The 9,635-nt window shown below is 42.0% G+C and overlaps 1 protein-coding gene across 1 annotated transcript; it reads right to left on the bottom strand.

The window, feature by feature from the left end:
* Window positions 1–1,516: 1,516 nt before the first annotated feature.
* LOC120106532 (protein farnesyltransferase/geranylgeranyltransferase type-1 subunit alpha-like) lies at window positions 1,517–6,910 on the bottom strand. Its single transcript, XM_039119476.1, has 5 exons — window positions 6,605–6,910; window positions 4,163–4,272; window positions 3,751–3,871; window positions 3,346–3,441; window positions 1,517–2,103 (listed from the first exon to the last, which is right to left on the bottom strand). The coding sequence occupies exons 1-5, from the start codon at window positions 6,839–6,841 to the stop codon at window positions 1,669–1,671; spliced, it is 999 nt and encodes a 332-aa protein (XP_038975404.1). The 5' UTR covers window positions 6,842–6,910; the 3' UTR covers window positions 1,517–1,668.
* Between the last annotated feature and the right edge of the window lie 2,725 nt (window positions 6,911–9,635).

The raw sequence follows: 9,635 nt of genomic DNA, 5'->3' as shown, positions 1-9,635 counted from the left end.
ACTATTACATGGCTTGCATCTTGCAGAATGCATTCTTTTTACCTACTGCCAATAGACAATTTCTATCATTTCATGAATCCAAATATGGGTCAACAACCAATATGTTATTAATTATTTCATTATGCCAACACAATGCTACTTAATAAGTGGTAGACCTTGGCATGTGCATCACATATGTTTGATGGCTGTAATGGATAAACCCATGATAAATGCATAGACAGCCGCTAACCTTGATTTCCTTTTCTAATTTCTTTTTTTCTGAGTGGTTAGGAGGAGCTGATTCCATCTCCTACCCTATACATGTCCTCTCTTCGAGAGCTGATGCAAGCCGAACCTCGACCTCTTTTTTAAGTGGCAAAGTGTGATACCATCCGAGTAAGTATTTATTGGTGCTAATCTTGATTTTTGAGGACTAACCTTCTGGTTTCATATTACTTATATGGAGTACCTGGTTTCATATGATTAACATGAAACCAAAAAGAAATGGCCGTCGAAAAGTGATCTTAAAGTCACATTTAAGCTTTTTCTTTTCAAAATAAAAGGTCGGACTACAGTATAGTAGTAATTGTTCTTAAACCAGGAAAGCAAAATTGATGTACCACATAATAAAATTAGAAAATGAGATACCTGTAGCTCCCTGTAATTTTTGATTTCTGATCGTTTATCCATATGAAGAATAATTTTGTCGAACATGACATCATTATAGTCCCAATTGCTTCAAGGTTCCACAGAGTTAAGCTTGAGTCAAGAAACTCTTAGTCACATCACAAAGCAGCAATACCATAGGTTATTAAATCTGGGATATCTCAAAGATCATAAGATCTTAATTTGTTAAATTTTCAATAACTCCTAAGCGCAGGCGCTAACTTTGATGGAAGACCAAACCTTGTTCAACTTAATCCTTCCACTACAACACGCCCATGTATGTTCATCACTATTTGTTGAAAATACTCCAATGGCATCCAAAGTTCTTTCTGCAAGTGATTTTCCAATTTTTCATCTCTTGAATGTGAAAAAAGCTGTTGAAGATTTTTATTCTGAGGAATGAGGAATGAATTGCCCTGCTTTTTGGGGGGAAAATAAAAGGCTAATACAACTTCAAGTTATAACTTGGATCTACAATGCAAACAACAATTAATTTTAACACATCAACTCATGTGAAGCTGATGTGCTAAGACAATGAAATAGCATTGAACAGTACATAGACAGAACATTGCATAACACAAATAATTGGTTTAGTAGATCACTTGGAGTCGCAGCTGAATAAAAGAGTGTTACATGTCACCTTGCATTAGGTTGCATGCGAATCCACATCATCTTAAACATGTATAATTTAAGTCCTTGGATCACTCTGCCCTTGTTTGATCAAATGTTCTACTTTGATTGGCAACTTACAGCAAGCTAAAAATAGGAGATTGCCTTGATAGCTTGTGCAGTGGCTTAAATACCTTGCAACTCCAGATGGAGGAAATACCAATCTCTACATCATCAAAGGACCTTTGCTAACAACACTAAGAAATATTTAACCCATCATTGGTTGTCCGAAAGGTTAAAGACATCAAAGAAGAGGACTAAATAGGAAACAAACATAGATATGATTGAATATCAGTATCTTACATGAAATATCTCACAAATCTGATACAGACGCGAAAAATGCAGCAGGCTGCTTCAACAAACCTGAGAAGGAAGATTGTTTTTGCGCCATGCCCAGTAGTTTGATCTCATTGGGTCCACAGTCTCTAAGATGGAGCAGATGGTAGTTGCTAAATTGGCATCCGATGAGTCTGTCTCAGTTTTCCCCAAAAACTGAACGACCCTCTTGAGTTCATGAGAAGGTTGGAAACCATAACAAAGGAGATCCAAGAGCAGGCTCAATGCAAATATGTAGTTGTGATTAGTCTTCAAGACCTTCAGGCATACATCGGAGACTTGGTTGTCGCTTACCAACAAGTCAGTGTCACCCTTGTATAAACCTCGGAGGTACCTCCAAGGGCTCTCGTTCTGAGGGTTGGCTAGGATGGCTTCAACCGTGTAGCTTACTTCAGAGTCTCGCATTGCTTGCAAGCCCCCAAGGAGTGGAGATCTTGTGATGACGAAGTACCTCTGTTGCAGAACAGCTGTTACTAATTGGCAGTAATATGTCCTCTACATATAAAAAGGGGTATGTGACTGCATTCAAAATGATTAGACATAATTGAACCCAATAACTTGAAGGCACTGAAATCAGCATGCCTGCAATACATATGCTTTCACGCCTACAGACACCTTGGAAGCTAAATTACAAGAATCTTAATTTGCAGCTAACCACAGAATCACAAAATCATTGTGCACATCTAGTACCTAAGAATTTTTATGCCAATGCATAATGGAGACCGAAGAACAGAAAAATTTTCCCGTATCTCAAATGTGATGAACATCATCACATGTATGTTGCAGACTTTGAAGCATGAACCCTATGATCCTCTAATGATTAGTTACTCTTTTGTAACTGTAGGCTACAGGTGGTGTTCAGACTGCCAGGCATGTTACACAAGGATAACATGCTAAACTGAAAGATTTTAAAGTAACTTACTTTTGTTGGTCAGTTTAGAAACGGAGGACAAAGGTTAACGTTCGAAACATCTAAGCACATAGAGATCCTACAATCCCTAAAGTTCTGAATACTGCAGACCATCTCACAAATGAAGGCATCTCTTATACAGATTAACACTGAACATGCGATGCAAATGAGACCATGCTGGAGAAGGTCATCACTTCTGGGTTTTTTTTTCCCTTTTCTTTTCTATTATTTTTTTCATATGCAAGTGGAAAAGGAGACAGTTTAAGGCTTTGGAGTCCGGCCTTGCTATAACATCAAGAAATACATAAAAGCAGCACAAAAATATCAGGAATTCTAAAAGGAATTATCTGGATTAATATTATGGCAAACATTAAATCATCACGAGCTGCATTCATGTTTGATATTACTGAAAGCATTTTGAAAACTGGACTGCTCTTTTTTATGCTCCAATATTGCACTTTTAAGAGAGTCACTGATCAACGATCACAGATGCAATGCAGTACATCAAAGGATAATTAATTCATCCTAGGAGGACATGTTCTGCATTTAAATTTTAAAATTTTAAAACAGATACACTCATGTTCAGAGAAAATTTTAATTAGTAGCTCTTTCACGTACAGATTTACAATTTTTTTAATATGCTGAACCACTTCTTGTATTTCATGATTGTATGACAGCTCAAAATCAAAGGCCTGGCAGGAAACTGGAAATGATGGAAAAGCTAAAAGCATAAATCAGAGTCTGTGGAACCTAAATTTAGTATCAAAGAACCTATATAGGCATACCTGATTCCAAGCTGAATTATTGAAAATGTCATCTTCAAGCAGCTTACAACAGTAGTCAAGCTCCTTTTCCCAGCCACCCAGTGACTGAAGAACCCACTGCACAGAAAGCATTTCATCTTACTTTTACCATTCTTATCTGAGAAATAGTATGGTGTTCGTCTACCACTTCTTAACATAGAATATGCTTCTTGCACTAGCAATTTATGGAGAATCATAAACATGCAGATAACTAAAATATAGTCATTGTATGTTAATCTCAACAAGGTTGTAAGAAAAGCATGGAGAATATCGATACATATTAGATGGTTGGTCTGATTAGTCATTCAGGAAATTGTTACAATTTAAAAGTTAACTCCAAGAAACAGTCAAAATGGAAAAGGAAGGGAATTAAAGAAGGCAACACACCTGCCTATGAGACCAGGCATGGTAATTTTTAGCATCAAGAGCAAGTATCATCATTGTAAATTCAAGCTCTTTATCTGCAGCCTGAGGTCCCAGTTTCTCTGCAACCCACCGCCTGTGATGCCTATATGATAAATAAACCAGCACAATCAATACAAAGAGAAACTACTAAGCATAACTACAGACCAGCCACAACTTAATTTACCTAAATCTGCACATAAACACCTAAAAAATGCTGAAGATAGAAGCAAAAATGCCCGAAGAATTATTTCTCATGTTCACAATTGAGTAGAAGAAATCGAAGCACATACCATGGCATAGTAAACAAGTTCCAGAGACTAATATATATAATAATTGCATATTCTTCATATTCTTCACGCATCATATATATTAGATCCACTATGCAGCTGCTCACCAGATTTGATAATTCTTAGAATTGCGTACGGCAATTTCGTCAATGAAATCCCTTTCCTCATGCAAATCGACATTCAATGCCTCAAGTACAAGGCGTCTGAAATGCCAGACCTATGAAATCAAAATGAATAAGCTGCGTTTATAAATGTTAAAGAAAAAGGTCCATAGCATGATAATATAACAATGAGACAAGATGGTTGACCAATCAAAACCAGAGGCAAGACAAACACCATAAAGCAACCGAGCAACAGGTAAACAATAAAATATCCCTGATTTGTTACATATCCTGGGAAACCATCTCATTATCCAGAATTCAGAATATAACGAGTTTTAGTGTGCAACTAAAACTACATGTGGAGCACAAAGGCTTGCACATGTATCCTGCATGGTATCATATTGCTCAATATTAATCATATTATTATACAATTATTAACAGAGTCGAAAAACATGCCCAAGAAATTGATTCACTCTATATCTTCAATGGATAACTGGCACAAAAATTGTCTCTATTAAAGTCCATTATGGTAGTGCAATAGATAGAGTGATATCAAAATATATGACTGGAAACAATTATCAATTTTATGCATAGCATGTGCCACAAGTTTGGACAGATGGTCCCATAATGAGGGGGATACTGCAAGTGCTTAATAATTTTAACAATAAAAAAGACAATAACTTTTTTGGGGATGAAGTATGGCTTTAAAACTAAGCCTTATTTACCATTTTATTTTATTTTTTTGTGAATGGTGCAAGTTCAGAACACACCAATCATAAACTCATGTGAACATTTACCAAGCATGCTTTGAAAAGATCATCTCCATTCCCTTTGAAAATCATTTCACTTCCCTCACGAACACCTGTGTTGGCAAATATTCTTAATCATTTTTTTACGTATAACTTTGATAGTGTCAAATGCTTGAGTACTACATTGCTAACAGCAGGACAACATCCTTTAAAGGTGAAGTTCTTTTGTTAGCAAACACTCCAACAAAATCCTTATGATACCAAATCCATTTATATATATTCATATTCTAAAAAATTGTGTAATAAGTTTTTTCCAAAAAGTGCTTCACCCAATATTTTATTAATATAAGTATACAAAGTGACAATTCTGCTAATCAACTCTGCATACAATTCATAGTTGCTTATGGTTTTGGATCCACTTGAGATATTGGATCAAACCTTAAGAATATGCAAATGATTTGTAGCTAAAGTGGAACTAAATCTCAATCTATATATTCTTCTTATAATGCCTACTCCTATGGGTGGATCAGCATGCCTCTATGCCTGCTTTTTTAATGTCCATCCCAACATACTCCACAGGCACTTCTAAAGCAAACTCCTTTGGCAGTACGCCTCCCTTTTCTCTTATATATGCACTCTTTTTATAATAAATACTAAATACATGTCCCTCCATTCACTCGAAAATAACTAGAATAAGAGAAAGAAGAAAAAAACAAGAGATTAAATAGGGACTACATTTATCAAATCTGTTCTAGATTTTCTTGATCAATGGGATCACATCCATCCATCAATGCTCCCTTCTCTTAAAAAAAAAAAGAAAAGAAAAAAGCTGCACCCATGTCATATACTAGCACGGAACTCAAACTCCTCTGACCTAACTCCATAGCTCTAACATGATTATATCATTAATCAAACAGGTAATTTTAGAACTTTCTTCACATATGCTCTGCAGTTATAAACCTCTAGTTGAGAACTTTTCTAACAGGGATCCATATCGTTGCCCGCTAACTGACAACCTTCAAATATACTTCAAGTCACATATTGGCATTTGCCTTTGTTACCAAAGCTAACACTAGTTTCACTATTTAATTCTGGCAAAATCAATTGACCTAAGTGTCAATTCAAATACAAAGCTGTTCAAGGGTCACCGTAAGTTCATTGAGCGTGTCTAAACTGCTAGCAGCCTGTAACAACCAAAGTGCATGAGCTCGCAACTTAGCATCTCAAAGGCAAGCTCATTGACTATGCTAAGACTTCCCATGATTGAAAATATAATAACGCACAAGCATTCTGCTTTGTAGGGCGACACTTGCTCGACAATGAAATGCGACTAAGCAAACTAGTTCCATCAAAAAACCTTACAGAAGTCGAGTGATTTACTTCTCCTGCTTTCCACTCAAATCAAAGCGCACGAGAAGAAAATTAATGGGCAAGCTTCCTCAATGGACGAAAGCCAAAAATTCAAGCAACCACATGTGTTCTCATAACACAATTTCCAGCTCATATTGGTGCAACTAATTAAAGCTAGGATATTAAGATTAAACAATGGATAATTAAAACAGGATTCGGTCAACAAGGACTCGCTAACTTGTAAAAAAGAAGACAAAAAAGAAGAAGAAGAAGAATTTTCCTTCAAAAATTGGAATTTTTGATATAATCCGTCGACAAATTGAGCAAGAGGGTGTAGGGGATAGCTCACAGTGTAGTTCGCAGGGTTCATCCCGATGGCCTCAGTGGTGAGGTCAAGCGCGCGGCGGCTCCGCTCGTCGGCAAGGTAGACGGCGCGGAAGTAGTCCATGGTCTCCCGGAAGTCGTCGTGGTAGGCGATGGGGACGATCGGGTGCGGCCCGTCGTCCTGAGGGACGGGCCTGACGTCCGACCATTCCGGCCGCTGGATGAAGGGGATCCGCTCGTCATCGTCGTCGGAGGACGACATAGAGATCCGAAGGGGGACGAGAAGTCTAGGGTTTCCGAGGCGATTTCTCCTACGGTGGTTGGATCACGGAGATGGGAAAAGAGCCAGTGGAGTAGGCATATGAGATTGGAAGGGCTTTTCCGTGGACAGCAGACAGCTTTTCCAGCAAGTAGGTGAGTAACACGTGTACACGAGACCTAGGTTTGGAGCACAAGGTCATCAGGCTAGCAAATGAAGCCCAATGAAGCGGGCTAGGAGCCCGTCCAAGCCCAGTCCAGCGCGGGGGGCGGGGCCGGCCCAGTGCCCATCCCGAGTCGGGGGGGATTGATGCCGCCGGTGGCTGCGGCTGATGTCGGTGGACCGGCTCGAGCCGAAGGAGGAAAGGGTGATGAAGCCTTCATGGTGGAGCTGGGCAAGGAGAAGGGAGTTTCTTGGCCCCTTGCAGAGACTGTGGCGAGCTCTTCCCATGCTCTGTCGACCACTGTGGCTGGGAGAAGTGGCTCAGAGGAGCTGGGCAGCTCGACTACAGAGAATAGCCTCAATTTGCTAGTAGGGGCGGTTGTGACAAGGGGCGTGTCCGGGGGCTCAAGACAGGGGTCTCCGATTTTGGATCATGGGAGGGTTGTAGATTTGCTGAGAGCCTCAATCCAGGAAGGCAAGCAGGCTCCTGGTGCAGGGGAAGTCAATTAGTTCTTATGAAGGTGCTAGCTTGGAACTGTAGGGGGGCCGCCAAACCTTCCTTTTTCTCCTCATTTAAGAGGTTAGTACAGCTTCATAATCCTGAAATTTGCTTCCTTTGTGAAACACGGGTATCCGGTGACGGACTACGTCGAGTTCAGCGGCGAGTGGCACAAGATTGGGAATCCTTTGCAGTGGAGTCTCGGGGCTTATCTGGAGGCATCCTGATGTTGTGGAAGCGGGGGTTAGGTTCTGTGGATGTATTTTGTCAGTGCTCTCAGCAAGTGGTAATGGTCATTTCAGAACCAAATGAACTTCCGTGGGTGTTGTGTGGGGTTTATGCTAGCACCGACTACAGGGTAAGGAGAACCCTTTGGGGAGAATTAACTAGTCTGTTGACCCAGGGAGTACCAACAATGGTGGTAGGGGACTTTAACTGCATCTTAAGCTCAGAAGAGAAGAGAGGAGGTAGACAATACTCTGATTCGGTGGATAGGAGGGAGTTTCGTGAGTTTGTGGGGAGGAATGGATTGGTGGACCTCGGCTTTTCTGGACCTCGTTTCACCTGGTGCAATAATCAATCCGGGCAGGCTAGAGTGTGGGAGCGGATCGACAGGGCCATTGCATCCCCAGACTGGATCCAGCGTTTTTCAGCCTACCAGGTTAGTCATCTAGCTCGGATTGCCTCTGACCATTGCCCTCTCTTGATATCGACAGAGGCAGGATCGGTGCACCATAACCCCTTCCGTTTTGAGAAGTTGTGGCTGTCATATCCCCAGTCATGGAATGTAGTCAGGGAGGCGTGGAGTGTGCCAGTACGAGGGGACGCTATGCAGAGAGTGTCACGCAGGCTGGAGCTCACCAAACGCCGGCTTCGGCGTTGGAACCGGGAGACTGTCGGCAATGTCTTTAGGAGGTTGGAGGAGGTGGAGGCAGCGATTTTGGACGCCCAGGGGCGGGAGGATCGAAGAGAGGAGCTTACGGAGACCGATATGGTGGATCTGCGGCGATCACTAGCCTCCCATCATTCCTTGTTGCGCCAGCAGGAGATCTTCTGGAGACAGAAGTCCAGAATTCAGTGGGTCAAGGATGGTGACCGGAATACCAGTTTTTTTCACCGATCGACAGTTATTAGAAGGCAAAGGAATATGATCCGTTCCTTGAGGGATGGGGCGGGTCACCGTGTGGAGGAGGGTTCGGCAGTTAGACAGGTATTAGTCGACTTTTTCAGGTCTAGATGGACTGAGGATGGGGGGATATTTGAGACGGGCCTACTCCCCCGGTCGGAGATCAGAGTGGATGAGTCAGAGAATACAGCCTTGATTCGGCCAGTGTCGGAGATGGATGTGCAGGAGGCAGTTTGGGGTCTGGCAGAGGACAAGGCCCCTAGACCGGATGGCTACCCACCATTCTTCTTCCGTAGATATTGGTGTATTATTCGAAGGGCAGTGGTGGAGGCAGTTCAGTTTTACTTTAGCCATGTAGGGATGACAGATGATTGGAAGGCCACCTTTATCACATTGATACCGAAGCGTGTGGACGCTTCGGAACCGAGTCATTATAGACCCATTAGTTTGTGTACCACCTTGTATAAGGTGGTGGCGAGGATCATGGTGGGGAGGATGAAGAGCCTGATGCCACGGATCATTAGTCAGGAGCATGGAGCCTTTGTGGGAGGGAGGAGTATCTCAGACAACATTTTACTGGCTCAGGAGATGATGGGGGATCTGCAGCGAGCCTCGAGGAGGCGATGTTTGATGGCAGTAAAATTAGACATGGAGCGAGCCTATGACCGGATCCGATGGGACTTCCTACGGCGGGCATTAGAGAGCTTTGGATTCCACCGAATTTGGATTGACTGGATTATAGGATGTGTGCAGGGGCCTAGCTTCTCCATTCTAGTCAACGGCACGCCATCGCCCTTCTTCCGTGCTACTATGGGACTTCGCCAGGGATGTCCTCTGTCCCCATTTTTGTTCATTATTTGCTCGGATGTTCTTTTCCGGGCTATGCATGCTGCTTGTGGGAACCGGGAGCTGGCACCCTATTGCCCAGCCCCGGGTGCCCGACCTCTTTCACACTTATTATTTGCAGATGACTGTCTCCTACTTGCCAGGGCGAGGGTGTCAGATGCCAG

This window comes from Phoenix dactylifera, unplaced genomic scaffold, assembly GCF_009389715.1.
Source record: "Phoenix dactylifera cultivar Barhee BC4 unplaced genomic scaffold, palm_55x_up_171113_PBpolish2nd_filt_p 000559F, whole genome shotgun sequence".
Lineage (NCBI taxonomy): Eukaryota > Viridiplantae > Streptophyta > Magnoliopsida > Arecales > Arecaceae > Phoenix > Phoenix dactylifera.
This window is presented reverse-complemented; position numbering and strand designations above follow the sequence as displayed.

Bases quoted from the DNA above. Each gene is read 5' to 3' on its own strand.
- LOC120106532 (XM_039119476.1), bottom strand. From the start codon at position 6,841: ATGTCGTCCTCCGACGACGATGACGAGCGGATCCCCTTCATCCAGCGG. The intron at 4,273-6,604 runs GTGAGCTATCCC...TTGATTTCATAG, and splicing joins TGAACCCTGCGAACTACACT to GTCTGGCATTTCAGACGCCT. The intron at 3,442-3,750 runs GTGTGTTGCCTT...CTTTCTGTGCAG, and splicing joins ATGCCTGGTCTCATAGGCAG to TGGGTTCTTCAGTCACTGGG.